This window comes from Natrix helvetica (genome assembly GCF_964273705.1).
Source record: "Natrix helvetica genome assembly, chromosome: 3".
In the NCBI taxonomy this organism is placed as follows: domain Eukaryota; kingdom Metazoa; phylum Chordata; class Lepidosauria; order Squamata; family Natricidae; genus Natrix; species Natrix helvetica.
Genome location: NC_138549.1, coordinates 125,666,765 through 125,693,383, shown reverse-complemented (window position 1 = coordinate 125,693,383; position 26,619 = coordinate 125,666,765). Strand labels below are relative to the sequence as shown.

The 26,619-nt window shown below is 39.3% G+C and overlaps 1 protein-coding gene across 12 annotated transcripts in view; it reads right to left on the bottom strand.

Moving 5' to 3' along the window:
- PPARD (peroxisome proliferator activated receptor delta) overlaps window positions 1-26,611 on the bottom strand; it is a 146,595-nt gene extending 119,984 nt beyond the window's left edge. The window contains exons 1-4 of one of the 12 annotated variants that reach the window (XM_081946949.1): window positions 26,488-26,586; window positions 25,507-25,613; window positions 12,650-12,727; window positions 671-3,735 (exon numbers count right to left, since the gene is read on the bottom strand). In XM_081946949.1, the coding sequence (XP_081803075.1) occupies window positions 1,366-3,735 (2,370 nt within the window). In that variant the 5' untranslated portion in view covers window positions 12,650-12,727; window positions 25,507-25,613; window positions 26,488-26,586 and the 3' untranslated portion in view covers window positions 671-1,365. Of the gene's footprint in view, window positions 1-670; window positions 3,736-6,365; window positions 6,491-12,649; window positions 12,728-25,506; window positions 25,614-26,063; window positions 26,163-26,482 lie in introns of those variants that run through there. The other 11 variants (XR_014174885.1, XM_081946944.1, XM_081946951.1 and 8 more) reach the window with 11 other exon arrangements.
- Window positions 26,612-26,619: the final 8 nt, after the last annotated feature.

The window sequence follows — 26,619 nt, the reverse complement described above, 5'->3', positions numbered from 1 at the left end:
TATCAAGCCAACATGTTTTTTGCTTCCTCTTCTTGTTCCACAAACCATTCCTGGTATCATTGCCTTCTTCAATAAATTTGCACGCGTGACATCACCAAAGTAAATCAGACATACTCTTATGATTTTAGATATTAAAGATATTAAAGAGATATTAAAATGCATGGATATAATTTTTGTCTCTGTTATCTGAAAACTTCCGTTGTACTTTCACTAGCAACTCCATCATAGCTTTAGATATATATCCAGTGTTTTTATTTTGATCAAAAATGTGTAAACCTGTTTTTCACCTTAAATTTCTCAGATAATATTTTAAAAGGACCAAGTTTGAATGCATTTATTAAAAAAATCTCTAGAACCAAACTTCATCACAGTATGAGGAATAAGGAAGACAGTTAGCCAAAGCAACCAAATAATTGCCCGTCATCCAATCATCTTTATGTGGGCATAAAGCCAGTAAGAATTGCTGAAATTTCCCTTAAACTCTCTTATCACCCTCAAAACATTTGTGGACCTCTAGGAAAGCTGCGGAGTTAATTACCTCTCTTACTGTAAATCAAAAGGGGCAAGGTGCTGATAAATTTTAATCATCAGGATCTAAATATTGATCACTTGTGAATATTCAATAGGAATCCTTGCATTCTCATGAATTAAAACAAAGTAGACACTGGAACAAAATAACATTTTTATTAAAAGCAGTAATAGATAAAATCACAACCAAAATATCTTTGACATAAGGAAAATATTAAGAGAGAATAACTTCAGTGATCTAAAAAGCTGTCAGGCAGTGTCTATTGAGAGTGAACATATGCATAAGAAGGCTCTTCAATGGTAGGATTAAGTCAGTTTTTTCAGACTGTATTAAAGCATCATCTGAAATAGAAAGAAATGGAATACTGGGTTTTGGTGCTTTCAAGCAGCAGAACCATCTCTCTATCAAGAAGGATATCAAGGTTTTCCATGACAAATAGAAAAGTGGAAATGCCCAAGCTATTACCAGAAAAGAAGAGCACTAAATATTGAATTGGGGTATTTACCAATAGAACAGTGACTGAAACATATATGATTTTATCAACTATAAAACTGTAAATAGCAATCCTGACAGCATTGGAACACAAGGAGTGGTTTTGTGCACCCAAGAGATTCAAGCACTAAGACACTCACTTTTCCTTAACAACAATAATAACAACAAAAACTATCACACAACCCTCACAAAAAATATTCTTTTCTAAAAGTGGTAGACATTTAGCAAATGAACATTTAGTAAGTAGAAACAAACTAGAACTAAGAACATAACTATGGCCTTCAAAAAGACATGACACAGCAATGTCTCTCTTTTCATGGCAGATGGCCTGGAAAGTGTTTCCATCACATCTCTGTTTTGGTGGAAACTATCTGCTTCTGTAGATAATGTAATCTCCTTGCTTGCCATTTCATCCACCCAACCAATGCCAATAAGCAAATCACCAGTGCTACTTGAAAGATTAAAATCATCACAATAGGGTGTAGAGCAATATTTAGTACTCCATTTGAACTTGGTGACCATCCCAGGAGCACCTCCCACCAGGCATGGTCTCCAGCTGATGCAACCTTTGCTACAATCTGGGCAATTTCCTGATTGTTGTGGTGAATCTCAAGAGCAGCATTTTCACCCATATCTCTGAGTTTCAGTAATTCTTGCTTGAGAGAGGGATGAGAAAGCAGATTTTTAAGAGTAGAAAGGCCAAGGCCAAGTGAAATAGGCAATATTTCTTTATATAAAGAGGGATAGGCTTTCATATGTTGCACAGTCCAAACAGGTACATGAAATTTGAAATCACATCCTACAATCATGCTAATATTGCAAAAGCAACGATTGATATATGGCAGCATAGGTTGGATGATGACACTATTAATGATTATAAATTCGCACGGAGTTCTAACACAAATACAGCCCTTGCCAGTATATACAACAGTAGACATTTCTTCTTGGACTACATCAAAAGAACAATGAGAGTTATTTATAAGCTGAGGAGAAAAGCATTCATGGTGCTCTTCTAAGCTGTTATCATCACATACAAAGCCTAAATTCTCTTTTTTAACACAGCCCTGCACATTAACGCTTTGCCACTCACCATCCCTCAAGTGTGCCCATTTATTAGAGTCTCTGGAATACATGACCAAGTCTCTGTCAATCTGGAATCCCAGGGGCACTATTGGATAGATAGGAATAATCTGAGCGGCCTCCACAGTTATTAAGAATAACCGCAATATGTTTTGAGTAGAGTCATAAGATGCATTTAGCAGTCTCCACCAAGCTTCTAAAGCAATTTCACCTGGTGTGAGTTCTGGTCGAATTAAATTGCTTACTTCCATGGGAATTTTTCCTGCCTTAGCTTCTCGAATCATATCCATGATTACATTTTGAGTGATTACCTGGGCCTGTCCACATGCTAAAGCCAAAGAAACATTATTTTGGAGAGACTGAATCCCAGAGACTATCAGTATGTTATCGTTTTCTAAAATTGTTTCCCAGACTGGAAGCACTTTACTGATAGCTTGTGGTTGTTTTGTGAGTTGTGAGAAAGATTTGGTTAATGGGGCAGTAAGTTTTCCTATTTGTTTTGTGGAATATGAAAGTTTATTAGCTAATACTTCTATGTTGGCTGCATCTATAAAAGAAACTCCCGCCCCCAGGGGACCCAGCCAATCTAACAATTCCCTTTTTATTCTTTCTCCATGGTGTACTCCTTCCCACATTTTAACCCATTCTACCCAACCTCTGTGGCTAATATCAAGAAAGGGAGAACACTGGGGCACTTTCTGTGACACATTCAAACCTTCAAAATTAATCTGTACCTCCTTCAGAGAGGTCTGTGGGTTCCTAACAATTTGCTCAGGCTGATCTAATTTTAATACATGAGATCCAATAATTGGATTTCTCATATGGCGCAGTGAAAGAAGATCCGTGATCAGTGGGTTAAATTGAAGAACTGTTTTGTTTTGAAAGCCTAGTTCTAACTGATACAACCCCTGTTCACTATTTTTTTCTGTTATGGAAATATGACCATAGAATTTAAACTTAACAGAGGCTGCTCTTTGATCACAATGTGTTCCTTTAATTGGAACTACCCAATCTGGGGGTCCCTGTCTAATTAAGTCTCTTCCTTTTAATTCCCAGTCATGTGACTCCCAATTAACAATCGTTTGGGTAGTTTTTTTCCCAGAAGGTGAAATTAAGGATAGCTGCAAATGATTTTTAAGAAATTTATCATGCTGGGATCCAACAATAGTTCTCAGATGCAATGGTGCACCAAATTTCCATAAAGCAGCAGAAATTAGGGCAATGTCACATGAATTGTCCTGAGTTATGCTCTTTCCAGTTCTGTGGGACTCCAAATGTGTTGGCAAGGGTCGGCATGAAACAGGTATATTAAAAGTTGAACTGTCCGTTTGCATGTCATAACAAAAATGTCCAATTTCTCCACTGGCCTTGACAGTACAATTAGCCAAATCTCTCCAATGGCAGCTGACTGAGTCTGAAGCAGCATGGAATATGTACAAGCTCTGGAACACTCCGGGGTTGGAACTGTTGGCATATAATCCATGCATGCGGCATGTCAACTTTATTTCAGATGCTCCTCCTTTTGGAAAACAAGCCCAGAGTTTCACAGGGATGGTAGACGCATTCTGGGTAGCAGATACAAGCATCCATCCATTCCACAGGCACAGCAGCAAAGACAACATCTTCGAAAGCATCTGAGAGAGAAAAACACAAAAAGAATCTCCAAAGCCCCTATTGCCTGGATGTGCAGTACTTGAGAAAGTATTTAAGGTGCTATTGATGCTTTTAAGTCGGAGTATTAATTTCTTCTTTACAACTGCATTACTTAGTGAGAGAAACTTTGGTAACTCAAGGATTAGCTGCATTTTTAAAAAGTTCTATCTGCCTTAAGAGGAAGGAGCCCATCTAACTAACTCGTTAAGACCTGATCTCTATTCAGGCTACACTACTCAAAAATATCTATTATAATTGGACAATCAGAGGCCAACATTACATCTATTGAATCTGAACCACAACGCTTAAATCATCAGACATATGAGTGATACTTCTTGTAAATTGCTGTGCAAATTAACCAATGGGCTTTCGATTTACACTTTCTTCTTATAGAACCAAACATGCAAGACTCAAAAAACTCCATTGGGTGCTTCCTTTCATTATAAAGTAGATCAATAAAGTTTTGTTTCAGATGAGTCAGACACATACATCTAACAATATACAAGTGATTTTATATTGTTTTCTTCCAAGTTGCTTTATTCTCCCACCCATGTCCTAACCAACCTTGACCCTTTTTAGCTTCCAAGACCAGATAAGGTACTTATGCACAAATGCTTATGGATTTGCTTTCCTCCTGTTCCTCAGACAAAAAATACTGTACATCACTTCTCATATCTTTGCCCCAACATTGTTACTGTTGCCGCAATTCTGCATCAAAGTTAATAAAACTGCTCCTTGCAAAGAAAACAGCACATTTCCTATTTGCTAACTGGTTCATCTGGACTAGAGAGAAACAGTGTTTGCAGCAAGAGATGATGTTGCATACTATTTTTTCCCAGCACGAAGAACCAATCTTGAGCTTTGCTTTCTTATCTTTACCTCTTCAAGATGTAGAATGGGGTCCACTGGGAATGGGAAATCTTGCTTCCAAACTTTCTGTTCCTAAAGTGATATGCTCCTAGGCACCCTTCTCCCTTCCTGCAGCTAGCACTCTCTTAGCACAATATTATACCGTTCACTGCAACACCTGATGCCTTCTAAGAAAAGTAAAGCATGAGAGTCTAATCCAGTCCAATGCTACTGTACAAGAGTGGACACTACAATCTGATGCCATGCCATGCTAATGCAACTTCCGTTCACCAGTGGTGGTTATCCATCCTTCTCCCCATCTGTCCCAAAGCCAAACTGCTGCCACTGCTGTTCTTATCATTAATTTCACTTGTATGTATTCTCTACCTACCCACTACTGAGAAAGGCTAAAGCCGAACCTGGGACCAACTTCTGAGTGAAAACAGCGCACCAAAGGGATTTGGAAGGCATATGAGTAGCACACATTCTTCACAGTTGAATCTCCATCTCATTGCCAGCTTTCCTCTGGCAATGAGATGGCATTGTGGACACCCACAATGGAAAATATGGAATGAGAATGTGTAGAGGGCACCCTGCAGACTGTTGATATTTGTGAGGTTTTCTCTATGTGACACACAATGTTTTACTGGGTTTTTTTAGTCGAAAACATTCTCTTCTTGATTTGGCTTCAGCCTACCACAGAAGAAAGCTGGCAATAAGATGGAGATTAAACTTGTGAGGAAAGGTCCTAAACTACCAATAAGTGAACCATCTCCAAACCAGGGTAAGGAAATTATAGCAATGAGGCCACAGCCAGCCAGATCCTGCTACCTGCTGAAACAGATCGCAAGTCTTTAATTAGGATCTACTCCCGTGGTAGCGAACCTATGGCACACGGAGCCACTTTTGGTGGCATGCCAGCCATCAGCTCCGGCACACATGCACGAGCCAGCCAGCTGATTTTTTTGCCCTTCCAGAGGGCCAGGGGAGGCCATTTTCGCCCTCCCCAGGCTTTAGGAAAGCCTCCGGAGGCTGGGGAGGGAGAAAAACGGCCCCAACAGCCCAAGTGGAAGTTCGGGAATGATCCGTTTCCAGCTTCTGGAGGGCCTCGGGGGGACGGGGGAAGCCGTTTTTGCCCTCCCCAGGCTTCAGGAAAGCCTCAGGAGCCTGGGGAGGGATCACACGTGCATGTGCAGGGTGGTGGTGTGCGTGCATTCGCAGGTGGGTGGGGAGGATTGAGTGGGCACGTGCGCCATAGCACACACAAACGCAATTTTGGCACACCCTAAGAAAAAGGTTCGCAATCACTGATCTAGTCCATGTTTAAACAGTTTAAGTCCATGGTTTTCCTTCATTTTTGCTTTTCATTACTTTCATTACTATCAGCTTCCCAGCTGGAGGATGTCTCAGAAGTAGTCTTATCAATTTTCCAGGAGTTTTTCAATGATACAAAGTTAATTTGGAAGGAAAAAGTCATGTGGTTCAGGAAATAAAAGACCTGACAGACTAATACAATTTTTCTTGCTTGTACTCAAAAATCTTGCCTGAGGTTGTAAAGAATTCTATACATACCTAAAAACTGAAACATATACTGCTCCCAGTTCTACCAATTAAATATTCATGATATTATTAGTATACATACCCAGTATAAAGTCATAGAGGGCTGTTATGCTAACACTAATGGTATTTGAATTGGGAGGCAGCAATCTAACTCTAAACCAGCAAAGTTTTGTCCATCCGTATATTATGGTAATCTAATTACCTTTATCTACTGTATATTAGTCTGCCTTAGACCGTTGTAGTAGTTATTTCTTGCTTTGCTCCATCTTCTTTTTACAAATCATATTTCTTCCTCCAGTAAATCTTTACCAAGTTTCTTGTCCTTCTACAAATTATTAAGAATAACTGAATTATCAAAGCAATTCTTTCTTATCTCCTTTACCAACCATATTAGCACTATCATGTCTCACAATGAAAACATGTTAAGTGTATAAAGCAAAAATGAGTGAATAAATGTGTGAAGAATTTATATAGCCTTATAATCATAGGTGGTATTCAGCAGATTCTGACCAGTTCTGGAGAACCAGTAGCAGAAATTTTAAGTAGTTTGGAGAACCGGTAAATACCACTTCTGACTGGCCCGCCCCATCTATCCTCTGCCTCCCGAGTCCCAGCTGATTGGGAGGAAATGGGGATTTTGCAGTAACCTTCCCTGCCTGGAGTGAGGTGGGAATGCAGATTTTACAGTATCCTTCCCCTGCCAAGCCCAGGCCATGCCCACCAAACCATGCCACACCATGCCCACCAAGCCACACCCACAGAACCAATAGTAAAAAAATTTGAATCCCACCACTGCTTGTAATGTTGCAACCAAGAAAAACTATCCTTAGAGTTCCATGAGAAAAAGAATATAGTGTAAAAAGATTGGGAAGACCCAGGTTTAAGTCCACCTCTGACAGAAATTTACTATATGACTTTTAGCTAGTCACTATGTCTTAGCTCAACCTACCTTTTTTTGTTTAAGGACAACTGGAAGAGGGAATGCAATGCACCTTGCCTTGACCTTTTGAAGGAAAGATAAGATCTAAATTTGTCAAATACAAGTATCTGATGATACATAAATATACTATGAATTTAAATAAATACATTTTTAATCTATCACATTACTTATTTATACACAAAAACAAAAACCATGAATCCATCCATCCTGCTTTCTTCAATATGCATCATTAAAGATCTCAAAGGAAAACTATAATTAAAAGGGAGTGTGTGACAGGTCCTTTCCCAGACATAGTTTAAAATATATGCAATTATTAGAAGATAGCAGCATATACCAACCTTATGTGATTTCAGAGGCTAAGCACCACAAAGTCCTAGTTAATATCTGGATAGAGGATTGCTTGGAAATTCTATAATTATAGGCAAAGAAAACTGAATGGCATGTCAATGAAGTTACCAGAAGCATAACTTGAAAGAGTTTATCTTCAATTAGATCTATCCATTCACACACACACACACACACACACACACACACACACAGCCCAAGCTACTGAATTGGAAAACAATACGTAAATTGGGTGTTAAGGGAGAAATTGTCACCAAAAGATGTGTGCATTACTCCTTTGCTATGGGATTGTCTACATAAAATGTTAAATAGATTTGTTTACAAAATGAATATTTTATTCCATTTTTCAACCAACTAAAAATAGATTGCAAGACAATGTTTCTATAAACATTAATATTGTTTGTCTGTCTGAAAATTAAAATGATTACTGCTTACTCATTTATCCCAGTACATTCTCTTGCCAGTACAAATGACTTATTATTTACTGAAATTGATATTTCAGTAAGTACAAACAAAATAATGGCTGTATATTAAATATAAAATTGTAATTAAAGTTGCAGATTATTATGCATAGTTATACTGGTGTATCATCGTAAGAATGAATAAAGCATAACATTTGTAATATTTTTATTCTGTCCTTTCTGCCCAGAATGCAAATCAATATATTGGATGTTTTGGTAATATTTTACAACTGCTCCTGAATGCAACTTGCAGATTTCCATGGAATATATACAGTTTCAAAGAAAAAAAATGTAGGATCATAATGACTAATACATATATCATGGGGGAAAAAGAGAAAACTGCATTTGAAAACAATCTTTAAGAAAACAAATCTCAATCACAAGACCACCAAGATTTGTTGTTTAGAATCCAGTGTGCAGACATGGGATAATAGTTTTATATTACAGGGTAGTATATTCCTGTTTACCATTAAAGAAAAATGCCTTTTAAGTAAGAATTGTTTGATAGCGGCACCAAATGAGCAGAGAGGAAGTGAGTTTCTCATCACTGGATGCATTCAAACAAAGGGTACACAGCCACCTGTCACAACTGCTTTGATTTGGATTCCTGCACTGAACAGAGGATTGGATTCAATGTCTAAGTGATGCTTTTCAGTTCTCTCAATCTATGACTGATAACTTTTCTTACAAGAAAAAAAGCATGCAGAATTTTTTATTAAGAATTTGAAAAATATTTCAGAGATAAAAGGTTAGAATTAGGATAGCAAATTAGGGTTAGAATTAGGATAGCAAACAAAACACAGAGTGAGGTGTTCCTTTCTGGCTTTTGAATGTAACAACCAACATTAAAAGGGTTAAGAAGAAGTGTCCCGTTTCTTAAACTCTGAAAATTTTGCTCTCAGCATTTACAGATCCTACATAAAGACAGCCGCTTTTAGAAAAAAGTTGTGGATACAATTTCCAGAAAAATCATTTAATCTGTTAATCTGTTGCTTCAAAAGAAAAAGAAGAATACTGTAATCTTAAAAGCAACATACTCATTGCAATATATGCTTTGGGAAATATGTTATATATGTGTGGTACATTACCCTGATATAGGAGGTTAAATACACATCCAATTTGTCCCCCCCCCCTCCCGTCCTTATTTTTATGGGCAGGAGAACAGTGAGATTATTAATAGTAAAATAAAAGGATGAGAAGACAATGTTAATTTCTATCCTGCCAGTGGCCATTCACAAAATTGTTAGATATGATACATACATTCTTCTATAAATTTATTTAGCCAATGACTTTACTCAAGTAGCTTAGAGAAATAGATATGAGCAAATTGTAGATGTAATTTCAAATAGTTCAAGCGTGTTTTGCCTTTACACAGTAAGAAAAATGTTCTTGCAGAGTTTAAAGTGTTATATTGGTTTTTGGCATTCCATAAATCTGAAGTCTATAAGAGGAACAACATTCCTTGCATCATCTTTCATGTTTCTTACCATATTATATGTCACTACTACTAATATTACATTGACATTAATAGAATGCCAGAAAATTATTTTAGAAGCAAAACATTATCAAGAGCTTAATATTAAGTTACCAAAAATGTATTATAGAAATGTGAAAGCATAATTAATAGGGCATCACTACCGTGTTTTATTTCTTCTGGTTAATACATAGAGAAGACTGATTTACTTTTCTACAAAGATTTTTTAAAAAGCCTAATGGAACCAATCCTTTAAAACACTACAATTATTAATTGTGCAATCAGACAATTATATGTTGTTTTAATACCCTCTAGCTCTATAAATAGTATATTTTAATTCTAAAACTGCAGAGACTGATTTCATATAATTTGTATTTTCTGTAAAGATAACCCATTTTTGTATACAGGGAAACGGGGGAGACTTTAGCAGTCTCTAAAATTCTACAATACAATTATTGAAGCTTCTTATATATAATTATTCAGTGCACATACATGAAAACATATATTATAGGAAGATTATTTGATCCAATATTGACACTGTTCAAACAAAAGTAATATATTAATGTAATCTCCTATTCCAGTGGTGGGCAACCTTTTTTTTCAACTGAGCCAAATCTCGCCAAAACCACGATTGAAATTTACTTTGAGAGCCACATTTTTAAAACCGAAAATACATAGGATGGTACACTGTTTTTAGTTTCAATAAGTTTTTATTGAGAATATTCTGCATGCAAGTATCCACATAGGTCGGGAGGATACAAATAACACAACTAATAAAACAAAAACTTTAGAACGATATTATTTATCGATAACGTTAAATTCCGTAAAATTTGCCTTAAAATGTAGAGAAAATTACATCCTAACAATGACTGACAAAGTCACAACCACTAATGTGAACATTGGCCTTGCATTTCCTTGGATAGTTTGAGTAAGTCAGGTTTGTATGTTGTTGTTTTTAATTTCATCTCTCTCTCCCACTTTCTTTCTTTTTCTTTCTCTCTCTCTCTCTCTGGCTCTTTGCCTCTCTCTCCCTCCCTCCCCTATCTCTGTCACTCTGTGTGTGTGTGTGTGTCTGTCTGTCTCTCACTCACTCTGTGTGTGTGTGTCTGTCTCTGTCTCTCCCTCTGTCTCTCCCCCCTCCCTTCCTCTCTCTCTGTCACTCTGTGTATGTGGGTGTGTCTGTCTCTCACTCATTCACTTAATCACTCACTCTGTGTGTGTCTCTCTGTCTATCTTTCTCTCCCTCCCTCCCCCTCTCTGTCTCTGTGTGTTTGTGTGTGTGTGTGTGTCTGTCTGTCAGTCTCTCTCTGATTCCCTCCCTCACTCCCTCTCTCTGTTCCTCTCTCTGTCTGTCTTTCTCACTCACACACACACACACACACACACACTATGGTCACCTTGTTCAGTGTTCCAATCACATTTGAAACACTCAACAACTGGCCTGCATTTATGGTATTTTGCAGCATTCTGCAGTCATAGGACCAAAATTGGTTGTCACTCGCCCGGGCTTTTGCAGAAGCTTCCCTACGAAGCCCGAGAGGAGGGAGGGGAGCGGGCACCCGGCACACAGAAGAGCCGCATTAAAGGGTGTAAAGAGCCGCATGTGGCTCCCGAGCCGCGGGTTGCCCACCACTGTCCTATTCAAATACACAGCTAAATCCACTTATATTTCCAATTAAGTGATAGTAATTTAATTGCAAAAAATCGTAGATTTCCCTTATAACTAGCAAAGAGAACAATTAAATAGATGCCCAGATAATCTGCTTTTTAAAATTCTAGCTTCAAAGAGATTTCTTATAAAAAAGTAGTAATTCAAATTATGACAAAAAGATGTAGATAGTATAACTGAATCTGTGTCAAGAAGCTATCATGTAGCTGTTCAGCAGAAATCCACACTAAGTGGGATACCTATTTATTTTCGCATACACTGCTTCAAGCTAACAAATCTTCATATGCCATAGAATTATATTGACCAGCACTTAATGCTCTTAGCAGGCCATAAAACCTATAAGACCAATATAACTAAGACAAGACTGCACAAAATTCTAGGGGATACTGTACCTGCTTCTTTTACCCAGATTTTGCTTTTGTTGAGCAGTGTGGTCATGTGCTACACTGACCATGTTATATTAATTGATAAATCCACCTAACAATACAGTAAACCATTACAACATTCTATGCCAGTGATAGGTAACCTTTGTCATTGTCAAAAGCGTGTGCGCTCACTTGCATCCATAATGCAATGCATGTGTGATCTCCCCCCCCACACTCACCCCACGCGCACCCCCCTCACATGCACGGTCAAAACAAGATGTGGGGGCACATGCGCATGCCCCTTCTCCCATGCATGCACCCCGTTTTGGGCCTGGAAAGCCTCTTGCGCCAACCTGGAAGCCAAAATGGGGCGCGGGGGCACTGCATGAAGCCCCAAAATGCAAAGCGTGCATGTGCAGCAGAGACCTGAAGACCAGCTGGCCGGTGGGGGGCGCGTACATGCACGGTGGAGCTGAGCTGGGGCAACGGCTGATGTGCCCGCAGAGAGGGCTCTGCATGCCTGTGCCACAGGTTCGTCATCAGTTTTATGCTGTTCTTTTTTTAAAAAAACGCACAACAGGAATGAAGTTGTATACCATAATTCATTTCATAAAAGCAAGAAAGTTTACATTTTCATTTTTCTGTTTAGAAATTATAACCTCAGCCAGCCTAATGGTGCAGATTTTGTGCATCAGACACTTAGGTTCCAAGAACCTATAACAATCCTTGAAATGTTAATGTTTTCTTGCAGCATAGTATTTACCACACAATATTTATAAAATTATAGTCTGGAATAATTTCATAGGCTAATTTAGTCTTCTACAAAATACTACTGGTATCAAGCTCATGACCCTTAACAAACCTCATCCGACTCTTTAATTTTTCTTATTTTAAACATCAAGTCTTATAGAAATAAGATGCAAGCAACAAAGATGAAGCATCAAAAGTGAGTAGTGATTTTAGCATTCTAGTAAAAACTCAGAGATAAACTCATACTCCACTGCTTTGAGTGAAAAGAATAATATGCATCCACTGACCCATGAATGTATTTTATAATTAAATTTTAAATAGATATCCAGTACTTGTATCTCAGGCTTCTTACAAGGTGAATCTCTGCATGTATTGTTTTGACTACTCAGAATAACTATCTTATCTGCAATATGCAAATACATATAAGATCAAAACTGAAATGTAAAAACTGTAAATTATATTCGTTAATATGGGATTATTACCTTTGTTCACCTGTGATGACTGCCACTCTGAAGTTACCATATCAGCATAAGGAACATTCCAAGTACAGTAGAGGGAAGCTGCAAAAGAGCAAAATAGATTTCCACTCTAAGCATAAAAATACCGTATATACTTGAGTATAAGCCAAATTTTTCAGCCCACTTTTTGGGCTGAAAAATCCACTTCGGCTTATACTCCAGTGAACAAAAAAAAGGAGGGAAGCTTCTGCAAAGGCGAGTGACAACAAGTCTCCCAGGCTTTAATTTGCCGAGCTGTGCGCACGCGCCTGTTTTCCACAGCGTGGAGCAGCGGCGAGATTCTGGGTGGTGAGCGATGATTCCGGGGGCCATCAGTGGGGGGGCAGGGTCCCCCCTCGCGTTCCTCATCTTCCCGGATGGCCCCTGGAATCATCGCTCGCCGCGCAGAATCTCGCCGCTGCTCCACGCCGTGGAAAACAGGCGCGTGCGCACAGCTCGGCAAATTAAAGCCTGGGAGACTTGTTGTCACTCGCCTTTGCAGAAGCTTCCCTCCGAAGCGTTCCGAGGGAGGGCTGTAAACTTCCCTCCGAAGTCTTGGGATGTTCTGAGGAGCCCCCCAAAGCAAAACGCCGCTGCCAGGTAGTTAAAAGTACGTCTCTGATTCACTCAACAAGGTGACCACAGTGTGTGTGTGTGTGTGTGTGTGTGTGTGTGTGTGAGTGAGACAGACAGACAGAGAGAGGAACAGAGAGAGGGATTGAGGGAGGGAATCAGAGAGAGACTGACACACACACACACAATTAAAGCAATTTTATTGTTATCTACCTGTATTTTTATTTTTGAAATTTACCGTGAGCTGCTGCATTTCCCAGCCTCGGCTTATACTCGAGTCAATAACTTTTTCCAGTTTTTTGGGGTAAAATTAGGGGTCTCGGCTTATACTCGAGTCGGCTTATACTCAAGTATATACGGGTAATCAGGAAAAGTAGACAACTTTACTGTTGAATCTTATATATACTTATTAGGACATAAATGTGACTGTATTCAGTAAGGCTTACTTCCTAGTATATATTTGTATGGTAAGGATTTTTATTGTTATATAGCATTGCAGCATATTCCACTGTAGCAAATGCAATCATATTCATGCTGCATAACAGCATATTTATTGTGGGGCAAGAATGCTGAGATGCTTTATGAATTCTAAATGTAGTGCTGGAACCCCTCTTAAAGGATTTCCATACAGGATTCAGATTCTTAGCTGAAACAATGTTAATTTGATGAATTAGATATAATCAGCCAGACCTTATGCCAATTTTTAAGGTGCCACAAATGTTGCAACAAATCCAGAAAAGTATTAACATTATATTTATTACATCTCTAGTTTTGAGTGACGAATGAGTAAAAACTTATATTCTAAAACTAAGACCATGTGAGGATTTCTTACCCTTCCAGTCATCAACCCTGTTTATATTAATTAGTTCACTCTAATTTATTCATGAAATTACAGTTCCAACCTATGTATTAAAATCCAGCTATTAAAATACTTAGTTTCATGCAGAATAATTCATAAAAGACACCAAGCAAGTGCTTAACATATACAAGAAGCTTGGGCTATTTTATTTTGGCAATTTCCGTATCTATTTAACACACAAAGTTACAGTAGTACCTAGGTTTATATGTTCAACCCTGAGAGAGGAAACTAAATTTAAAAAGTTTATTTTCTTACTATACTAAAAATAAACAACTACTTACCAGTTAATTAAGCTTTACTGTTAATGATGTTAAATTAAATATGATAGCACTGAATACATCTTTCATACCTGACACCATAAATATTGCTGAACCATCTTTTTTTTTTTTGCTTTCAAAGAAATGTTGTCTCGCACACTAGAATTCTGCAATGAAGTATATTCTCAATAGGCGAAAACAACAGATATGTACACATTTATTTTACATTTTCCTTCTACCTGTTTAGAAAAAAAAATTCCATTTTTCTAACAAAAAATACAAAATGAAAATAGTGATTTAAAATGTAATTAAAAGCACAACTACATTCAGTACAATTATAAAAATCCAAGGGCAATATAATGCAATGAGCACAGTTCTGGACTGGCAATGGGGAGACACAGGTTTTAGTCTACCTTCAGTCACAGATTGAGGTTGCGTGGGCGACTGCGAGCCACCACATGTTTACTGGACCCGTGTCCCTCCTGGCTTATACTGGCATCCTGGGAGGTTACACGAGGCTGGCTCCAGGAACTAGTCAACGCTTCTCTTAGAGAGGGGTTCTTGCCGGCCGTCTTAAAAGAGGCGGTGGTGAGGCCCCTACTCAAGAAGCCTTCCCTGGACCCGGCTATATTGTCTAATTATCGTCCCGTCTCCAACCTTTGCTTTTTGGTGAAGGTTGTAGAGAGTGTGGTGGCACAACAGTTCCCACGCCACCTGGAAGAAATGGATTATCTAGACCCGTGCCAGTCCGGTTTCTGGCCCGGCCACAGCACGGAGACGGCTTTGGTCGCGTTGGTGGATGGTCTCTGGAGGGCCAGAGATGGGAGCTGTTCCTCCATCCTGGTCCTATTAGACCTCTCGGCGGCTTTTGATACCATCGACCATGGTATCCTATTGCATCGTCTGGAGGGGCTGGGGGTGAGGGGCACCGTTTTGCGGTGGTTCTCCTCCTACCTCTCTGGCCGAGCGCAATGTGTGTTGACAGGGGGCAGAGGTCGACCCTGAGGCCGCTCACCTGCGGAGTGCCCCAGGGGTCGGTCCTCTCACCTCTCCTGTTCAACATATATATGAAGCCGCTGGGCGAGATCATCCGTGGATTCGGGGTAGACTACCATCTGTACGCTGATTACACCCAGCTGTACATTTCTACCCCGAACCACCCCAACGATGCCGTCGAAGTGATGTCCCGGTGTCTAGAAGCCGTGCGGATCTGGATGGGAGGTAACAGACTCAGGCTCAATCCCTCCAAGACGGAGTGGCTGTGGCTACCGGCACCCCGGTTCAACCAGCTATGTCCATCACTGGCCATTGGGGGCGAACAGCTGGCCCCCATGGATCGGGTTCGCAATTTGGGCGTCCTCCTAGATGCCTGGCTGTCAATGGACGACCATGTGACGGCCGTGGCAAGGGGGGCGTTTCACCAGGTTCGCCTGGTGCGCCAATTGCGCCCCCTATTGGACCGGGATGCCCTCCACACAGTCACCCATGCACTTGTGACGTCTCGGCTGGACTACTGTAATGCTCTCTACATGGGGCTCCCCCTGAGATGCACTCGAAGGCTGCAGCTAGTTCAGAATGCGGCCGCTCGGGTTGTTGCGGGAGTCTCGAGGTACTCCCACGTAACACCTCTCCTGCGCGGGCTACACTGGCTACCTGTGGCTTTTCGGGTGCGTTTCAAGGTACTGGTTATCATCTTTAAAGCACTCCATGGCACAGGACCAAGGTACTTGCGGGATCGTATCCTGCCCCATACATCCCTTCGACCGATCCGCTCTCACAGGGAGGGGCTCCTCCGGGTGCCGTCCACGAGGCAGTGCCAGCGGGCGACGCCCAGGAGTAGGGCTTTCTCTGTGATGGGCCTGACCCTCTGGAATGACCTCCCCCGTGACATCAGAACAATCACTGATCTCCGCTCCTTCCGTAAGATGCTCAAGACCCACCTGTTTAGTTTAGCGGGCCTGGCCTAATCCTGATCTAGTTCCTCAATTCTGTACTTTTAAATTTTTGGGGTTGTTTTAAGCTAATTTTTAACTTTTATTACCCTGTACAGCCTTATAGTTTAATTGGTTTTTAAGTGTATCTATTTTATATTAGGTTTTAATGTGGTGTCTGTACACCGCCCCGAGTCCCTTCGGGGAGAGGGGGTGGTCTATAAATTTAATAAAATAAATAATTAATAAATAGAAGGGAGGAGAAAATGCTTTGTATAGTGCCCTGAGCTCCTTAAGGAAGAGTAGAATATAAAACTAATAAATAAGAATGAAATAAAATATATATCATAAAATTTATACATGACTGATTTAGATATGAGAAATGCACATTTAGAGGAATTACTATTGAAGTTAAAATTGGTATTATGAATATCAACAACCTCCGATATGCAGATGATAGATAAGACATTGCTTGTGGAAAGCAAGGCTTGAGAGTCAAATAAGATAGTAAAGAATTTAGACTACATGTTAACATAAGATATTGACAACTCTAGAGAACACACAGGCCAAAATGTAGATTGACCATGAGAAACACTAAAGGAATTCATTTTCGTAGGCTCTAAAATCAACCAAAGTGGTGACTGCAACCCTGAGATTAGAAGGCGTATAGCACTTGGAAGAACTGCAATGCTTGGTATGAATAACTTCTGGAAGTTGGTCTCTTCTGACATTGGTCTCACAACCTTATTATGCATCTTACATGGGCTGCAAAATAACAAACAAAGAATCCTAGGCCAAACCTCTCAAAAATATTACTTGAGGCCAAGATCATCAAATAGAGGCTGCCTTACTTTGGTTATGTCATGAGAGGTGGTTGATTCTAAAAGTCAATTATGCTGTTAGTGATCAGCAGAAGAAGGAGAAGGGGCCACCCTAGTACCCACTAGCTGGACACAAGGGTGACACTGGGATGAACATGGCAGACCTGAAGGAGGCAGTATGGGACAGAGGGGCATGGAGAGGGCAGATTCATAGAGTGGCTGAGGATTGGACACGACTGAGTGGCTGACAATGACAAAATAAAATAAAAATAGTCCCACAATAGACATGTATAATTTCTAAATCAAACTTTAACTGGAAAACATTCTTCTCCATCTGTACTGTAAATAACACTTATAGCCCAATGGTAGTTTTCAAAAGGAGAAGGAAGAATAAGTTATTCAAATTTAATTACACAAAACTGAGATGCTCTGGGTAAAGGAATCAGTTATTGTATATGAAGGCTCACAACTAATCTTAGAGTTTCCCTGAAGGACCAAATATGCACCTTGGCAGTTGTCCTGGATTCCACTTTAATGGGAAGCTCAGCTAGCAGCTAGCAATACTGCTTACTAATTTAGACTAGTATACTGGTTGTAATCCTATCCAAAGGAAGATTTTGTTCTAGCTATCTATGCACCAACAATGTTGAAAAAGATTATAATGATGCAATATATTTGAAATTTTCTAGAAAATGGTTTGGAAGTTATAGCTGGTGGAGAACATGTGGCTTGCATACTGCTGAGAGCGTAGTAGTTATATCATGCCAACATTATATTACACCAGCTGTATTTGGTTTTCAACATGTTTCTGTGTTTCATGTGCTGGTTTAAGGAGCAAGGTGGTTGATGTGGTTAGGATGCTGTGTTAGAAGTTAGCAGGCCCGCATTTGAGCCCCAAGTTCTGCTGTGTGGCAGAGTGAGCTCCTGTCATTCACTCTAGCTCCCTGACAGGGAAGTGAAAGGAGCCCCCACAAGCATCCCCCAGGGAATGGTGATGTCAGCGGCTAATCTTTTTAACCCAGAAGCACCTTCTTCCTAAATGGCGCCTCTGACATGAATGGAACAGAAGGGGGGGGGGATGCGCTGGTTTTAGGTTTAAAGCTTCAAATACTTTGAAACATAATGGCTGAAGAGGCTTTTTTATTCATATCAGCCTGCCCATATTCTAGAATCACAGCACATAACAAGGATTGTACTGCCAGTTCCAAATACATGCCTGCAGAATATACCAGTTTGGACAACACAGTACTATAGATGATAGATGAAGGGACAGATAGAACTCATCAAAGCTGAAAGCCAACACTCCAGAAGACAAGCTTAAGATACAGAAGGATCTTGACAGACTTGAACATTGGGCCCTATCTAATAAAGTGAAATTCACTGGTAAAAAAGTAATGTTCTACATTTAGGCAAGAAAAACCAAATGTACAGGTATAGAATAGGTGATACCTGGTTCAATACTAATAACAATCTTGGATCCAGTGGACAAACACATAAATATGAGCTAGCCGTGTGTGCTGCAGCTGCCAAAAAAGCCAATGCAGTCCTAGGCTGCATGAACCTGCAAAAAAAAATGTAAAAAAAAGATGTAGGGACTCTAAAAAGAATATAGAAAAGAACAACAAAAATGATTAGGGGACTGAAGGCTAAAGCATATAAAGGACAATTTCAGGAATTGGGTATGTCTAGTATAATGAAGAGAAGGATTAGAAGTGACATGACAGAAGTCTTCCAATATCTAAGAGGCTACCACAAAGAAAATGGGGGTCAACCTATTCTCCAAAGCACCTGAAGGCAGAACAAGAAGCAATGGATGGAAACTAATCAAAGAAGGAACCAATCTAGAATCAAATTTCCTAACAGTTAGAATAGTTAATCAGTAGAACAGCTTGCCTCCCAAAGTTGGGGATGCCCCAACATTGGAAGTTTTTAAGATAAGATTGGACAACCATTTGTCTAATATGGTTTCCTGCTTGAGCAGGAATTTGGACTAGAAGACTTTCAAGGTCCCTTCTAACTTTGTTATTCTGTTAAATGAAGTTATACTTGCTTTTTTAAATTAAAGAAAAAATATTAGTGTTTTTTCTTTCCTTCTATGTGTAAATGTCAGTTTTATATTCTTGCAAATGTAACTTATTCAAAAGAAACTATCCTCTTAAGAGAGAGTTTCTATCCCGTTACTAAGCATGTACAAAAACAAATATAAGTGGTAGAGCAATCTTTATACCTGTAGAAAAGCCTTTTTATATTTGCTGTTTCCTATAATTATCAAGGGTATTAGATCCCAGCCTTCTTTTCATAGATGATCTTATTTCAAAACCTTTAAAAATATGTATTTTTAATATGGTATTCCAAAAATTAAATTTACAAAGCAATTTTAAAGATATATAATTTATACTGAACAAAGCAGAATTTAAGAAGATTATGCAGAATTGCAGTTCTAATTGTGATATCCTATATGTTTATAAAAATGATTTTTCATTTAAATATATGGGCTTCCTCCCAATTAAATGTAACCTGATTGATTATCTCTCCCATCCCAATCCACAGTATCTTCTCTTTACATATCAGTACTGTCGCCATTATGTAACATTTCATTAACTATATTTTAAATAAGCCATAATGATTTAAAACATATTAACCTGTAAATCAATAGTTATAACAATAATAATGAACTGGGTTCCTACTTTATAAGATAACAAATTATCTTATAAATTACCTTAAAGTGTCAATCCAATGTAACTTAATTATGGTCCATCATTAGTTACTAATTTTGTAACAAATTGATAAAAATATTTGCTACAAGAGTAGAATAGTTTGAATTTTTTTCATTCTGTTAACAGTAGTATAATAATTCAATAATTATTTATAGGAAATAGATGGGGTTTTTTTTAATCCACCCAACACCCTCCCCAAAAACTAGGGTTAAAACATAGAAGCAACTTATTACAGTAAAGCTTTTAACTTCCCTTAAGATTACATAGTTTCAACCTCCTACATTTATCCAACCTTTAAATAAAGCATCTTTGGTTACAAATATATATAAAACAACTTTTAAATTAAGGTAAATTACACATCGACTAAGTAAAAATCAAGCAAATCTGTTATTTCCTTTGAGGAACCAAAGTCATCAGAGAGAAAATTAGTTACTAATCTATTCTGAAAAAGTATGACTATATCCCAGAGCTACTAATGTGTGATAACCAAACAGTCAGGGGTTTCCATTGTGCTGAACTTTAGGGTTGCACAAAGATCTGGAATATTATCAGGACATTTCAAAACCAAATGTATATTTCCCAGGCCTGTGCATTAGCAGCGGAGGGCAGCCAGCCATGCCCAGAAAAAAAAATACAGCTTCTTTAAGCTGATCACTCTAGATGCTATATCAGGGCTATGCGCATTGCAAATCACATTTTGTGTTTTGAATGAAGATCACTGCACAACTCTACAGAGCTTGATATTTAGCACTTTGTCACATCAATCTTTCAAGTTAATCTTGCTTAAAAACAACAACATACTAGCTACTAGCCGACAAATGGGAGGACTACTGAATAATACATTAATAATCTTTACAAATATTTATACATAGCACTGATGATGTTACCTAGTTAGGGCAATGAAACATCTGCAAAAAAAACAAGCAAGTTCAGAGAGCACCAAGGACCCCTCATACATATCTGTCCAGATCTGCACTTTAGAATGAGGTGCAGGATAAAGGTTTACAGTGGCGCAACTTGAAACCTGCCAAAATCATGATATAATAGGACTGAAAAATTGCAATATTGTATACCACTGGCATAACAGAAGATATGTGTGTGTGTGTGTGTGTGTGTGTGTGTGTGTGTGTGTATACATTATATATACATACACACACAGTACTGTGCAAAAGTCTTAGACCAACATTAGATTTGCTATTGTACTATGGTATAATGAATATATATATATACTGGAAATGTGTATGCAGTATTTTTTTAAAGGCAAAAAAAAAAAAAAAACCAGCTTCTAAAGGCTAAAGTGGTAAATTTGTAGTGTGACTTCCCCTTACACTAGAGAACCCTTCCCCTTATACTAGAGAAACAGCATACATCTAGTTCCCATAATCTAAATGCAATGGAACCCTAAGTACTCTCATTGCTAATACCTGTATGTGCCCTACTATTTCATGCCAAAATGACTGCTGTGCAAAAAGATCTATTAGATCAGTCTGTGCAAGACATTCTTGAGCATTACATACAGTATGATCACATGTTGTATGAGATTAATTCATTAGAATTAATCTCATACAACATGTATGAGATTAATTAGCTTGCTAGTAAAATTAACTTTTAATCACATCATTCCCATCAAAATGCCAAGAGTCACAGAATTTGACAACCATAAAATCATACTTTTGCCTCAGCAAAGCCACTCTCAAAGGGAAATCAACAAACAAGCTGGATATTCAGGATGTGGTATTCATACTGTTATAAAGAAATCTGAAGAATCAGGAGAGGTCAAGGACAAGGAAATTTTCAAATTCTGATGAGAAGTTCCTCAGTTTCTTTTTTGAGAGACCGGAGGAAGTCTTCCAGCAAAGACCTGGCTCAGCATCTGACAGCTTTATTGGGATGCCGAGTTAACCCTACTATTGTGCGAAGCAGAAATGGTCTTTGCAGAAGGGTAGCAACCACGAAACCACTTTTGTCGAAGGGAAAAGGGGTAAAAAGGCTAAGATATGCTAAAGCTCAAAAAGGCTGAACTGAGGATCAGTGAAAGAGTATTATGGAGTCAGTTTGGCATGAAATAGTAGGGTACATACAGGTGTTAGCAATGACAGAGCCAGGTGACTGCTGTTGTTGCTCAAGTGTAAGGGGAGGTCACAATACATACTTGCCATTTTAGTCTACGGAAGCCGTTTTTTTCCGGCCTTTTTCCTGTTTTTGGAAAATTGCATACAAATTTCCTATATTTTCCGGTTGTATTGTAATAAGGAGACTGAGACATAATTATATATGTTCATTATACCATTGCTACAACAAATCTAATGGTGGTATGAGACTTTTACACAGTACTCTGTGTGTGTGTGTGTGTGTGTGTGTGTGTATGTGTGTGTAATAGAAAAAATACCAATAAATGCCAATAAGCAATGTGGGGGGGGGAAGGTGAGTGTGCACATGTGTTTTGTTGCTACTTTTTATACAGATGTAAGACAACTGCCCAGGTAACAGCATTCCTATTCATCAGGGAGAAAAAGGGGCTTAAACTAAAAGGTGCAATAAAAAAAATATTAGCATCAAGAAAAATGTCAGAATATTTAAATAAGTATTTTTCTAGACATTTTTTCAGTCTTAAAATTTAAGCAAAATGAAGATTGTGATGGGGACTACGACAAAGAAACTATAAAAGAGAAAAAAGAAAAAGGACCCATAAGTTAGTAGTTGGTAACATTATTAAGATGGAATGTATGACAGAGATCTAAATAGACTACACTAGTTGAAAACACTTATCAGGCTGCACACTACGATATACAAGGGGAAATTTTAAAATAGCCATTCCCTCATTACTTATTTTTTATTAAATAAATCTCCCCAAGAAGACTATATATCCTTTACTAGCACACTATGCTTAGATTTAATCAACTTTTGTTCACAACTAATGTGCTGAAGCTGACAAGGCTAAGGACGCTAGCCAGATGAATACCTGGTAGGCAGAATTTTTTTCCACTATTTTCCTCCCCAAAAACTAAGGTGTGTTTTATACTCCGGAGCATCTTATAGTCCAAAAAATACAGTATTTTTTGCAACTATTACTGGGAAAGAAAATAGAATCCTTAGCTCTTTCTTTCATTTAGCTTGGATTTTTTTTCTATCTGGTTTACAGTCCTGATATTCCTTGGTAATCTTTCATCAAAATACTAACCAGCTCAATTCATGCCCCCCCCCCCCCTGCACTATATTAGAACTCCATTATTCTTCAGGTTGGCACTTGACTTTTTGTTATCTCTCTTTTCCTTATTACAATGCAAAGGAAACAAAAGACTTCCTTAAACCAAGAAGAAGAAATAGGAAATACTACAATATCTAGCTCAATGTTTGCCTAACATATTCCTTCCTGTGCAATTTTTTCTCCAGTACCAGTTTCCTTCAATGTAATGCCCTCCAGATGTCCTGACGTAAATGTTAAGATTTAAAGTTTCAGTAACCAGGAACCATATTTGGATTCTCTGTGTTTCCAGCCCCACCCATGTACTGTATATCTTTTCTACAGGTACCTCATTATTCTTATGTTAGCAACTTTTATTCAGGGGAAACTATTTGAAATAATTATTAAAACTTTCAATTATTTCATTCCATAAGTCATTATTGCAATGTTATGCAACAGTGCATCTGGAAACATGCCTGAGATAATGCCTTTATGTGCCTATCTTCACAAAAGTTAGCCTGCTCTATTCATTGGGTCTTGCTCTCATATATATGCATTTCATATCCTTCACTAGAGCTGATGTATTGATTACCGTATTTTTTGGAGTATAAGACGCACCAAGATTTTGAAGAGGTGATTTTTTTAAAAAGTAGGTAGGTACATAGAGGGATAGACAGGGGGAGAAAGAGAGAGAAATACAGTAGATACGTAGGGAGAGAGAGAGTATTTAGGTATGTAGGTAGATAAAGGGATATATAGATATATAGATATATAGATATATAGATATATAGATATATAGATATATAGATATATAGATATATAGATATATAGATATGTAGATAGGTAGGTAGGTAGGTAGGTAGGTAGGGGGATAGAGAGAGAACTAGAAAGAGATAGATAGATAAATACAGTAGATAGGTAGGGAGAGAGGGAGAGAGAGAGAGAGTAGGTAGGTTGGTAGGTAGAGGGATAGAGAGAGAAATAGAGATATTGAGAAATACAGTAGCTAGGTAGGTGTTTCTCCTGGCACAGCACTTGATCAATGTAATTCTCATCAATAGAGTTAAAGAGCTTTCCAAAAGGAAAAAAAAGTTTTTGCACTCTGCAAACCTGCCAAAAAAGGCCCGTTGTTCACGAAAACGGGCCCATTTGCACCCCCCCAAAAGGCATGAATAGCCTTGGGGAGGCTTGCAGAGTGCTCCTGGGGGGTGGGGGGCCAAAAATGAGCAAAAAATGACCCATATTTCACAAAAACGGGCCCGTTTTTTGTCAAAAAAAATGCATGCATAGCCTTATGGAGGCTTATAGAGTGCTGCTGGGGGCTGGGGGGCAAAAACTGCTCATTTTTCGCTTATTTCTGCCCTCCCCAGCCCCCAGGAATCTCTGAAAGCCTCCATAAAGGTATGCACAGCCATTATGGTGATGGGGCGGGGCTTCGGGGGGGGGGCAAAAAAATGCTGCATTCGGTGTATAAGACGCACCCAGATTTTCAGCCTCTTTTTTGAAGAAAAAAAGGTGCGTCTTATACTCCAAAAAATACAGTATCTCTATCCATACTCAGATAATTCATACAATCCTAAATGTTCATCAACATTTAGACATACCTGATGTCAAGGTATGACCAAGTGATCTACTTGCACAACCAAAGAATTTCACAAAAACGACTATTAACAAGCTTAATCGCTTTGTTATAATTGTATGCTTTTAACATAAACATTTTCATTGAGATAACTTTATCATAATTCTCAACTTAAGAACTGCAAAGCATAATAACATTGGTTTAAAATATATTTTCAATGAAATTAAAAATAATCCTTTAAAACAAATATGAACAATCAGAGATGCACAGTATTTATTAGACTTTACTGTACATTGTGCATTCATCTTCAAAACTTGGACAAGGAGAAGAAATAACAAAGATCATTCAAAGTTCAATTCTGTATCACTGAGATATCTGGCATTAATTAAACAAAAAATACTGTATCAGGTTTAAAACAAAATAACTCCAGTTATCTTACAACTGTGTACTTTCATATTGCGATAGCTGCTTTGCTTCGGGGGTATAGCTGCTATCTGAATATATCAACAAAAATTTGATGTAGGACAACTTATTTAAAAAAATAGCTCACTTTAGTTATGATTATATACACAATTATACATATGAAGGTTAAGGCATCAATTTTTTAAACTGAACATATGTTCTCTCTTATGGGGTCAGGAGGGAAGAGCAGGAAAAAAAAACCTATTCTGGCAGTGGTTTGCTCTTCAAGCTTGTTTCAATGTAGTTTCCTTACCAGACAAGGTAATATCAGCAGCAGGATTTTCTGGGAAAATGCTTTACCTATGTTTTACCATTTCCCTTCATATACTTCCTCCAGTCCCAACCATTTCAACATTTGAAGGTGAATTGTCAAAAACATGCCCTCTCTCACTGAAGTATAAAACCATATGGGCAGGTTTGCTCCTGGACAACATAATGGGGAAAGACTGAGCTCAGTACCGCCACTGAAGAAGAGCGATGCTTATTTCTCCTTGCTTGTCCTCTTCTCTGGGAATTTCTGTAGGGAGGGCTGGGATCTTCAGCTGCCTCAAAGTCCATTATGGCTGCTTTGAAAAGACACCAACCTGTTATTTATGTATTTATTATGAGCGCTGCCCTTTGTATTGTCAATGGGAGAGCAGATATCTATGGTCGTTTCTGCCTCCAGTGCCTAAATATAACTGCCTGACCTTGTGGACCATCTACCTTTCTACCTTGAGGCAGCGAAACACCTTGTTCTTGTCTACCCCTGGGAGGGAGCATGCAGAGAACCTGGAGGACTCAGGTGGTTGCTTACATTCCCGCCCTTATTCGTGCCATGCCTAGATGGCAGAACCCTCTGAAAGGGCAGCCCGGCTGGGTCGGTGCTCTTTTTAGGCAACGCTGCAGGCCCGAGTCCGGCCCGCTTTACCAGCAAGCCAAGAGGCGGCGAAAGTCAGCAAAAGCAAAGCGAAGTCTATTCCCCTCCCGCTCCAGCCCAAACGCTCAGGGACATCCTTGCCAATTCTTCTATTTACCGCGCCGCTCCGAGAAAGCAGAAAGTGGCTCTGCCTCCGCTCGATCCCCTTCAGCGCTCGTCCCGGACCCTGCTCTTCCCGGAGCCAGAGGAGGGGAGGCTGGAGACAGGGGCCACTCGTGTACACGGTTTCACCGGCCAGCGAGCATCAGGCCAGCGACCTCTCAAGGCTGGAGCGAGGGGAGGCCGACGCCACAGCGCGGACGCAAAGCCAAGCGACCGGACCGAAACCTGAGAGCGTTCGGCTCAGCAGGGGCTTGGACGCGGCCGGCGCCCAGTCTCGTACGAGGTTCTGGGGCCTTCTAAACGCCCTGAAACGCCGCTCGGCCGCCCACCACGCCGAATCCTGGAAAAAAACCCAAAGCGCACCGCCTTCTTTGCGGCTCTCTTCACGCCGAGTTTGCCCGGGTAAATCCGCACCTCACCTGCCGGTGGCGAGGCTCCCACGCTCGCGGGTCACACGCTCCGCAGAACTTTGTTTTTGGCCATTCACGCCCCCCCCTTCCCGCGGGGCCCACAGCAGCGAGACTCACTCCTCCCTACGTCACGCAGGCTGA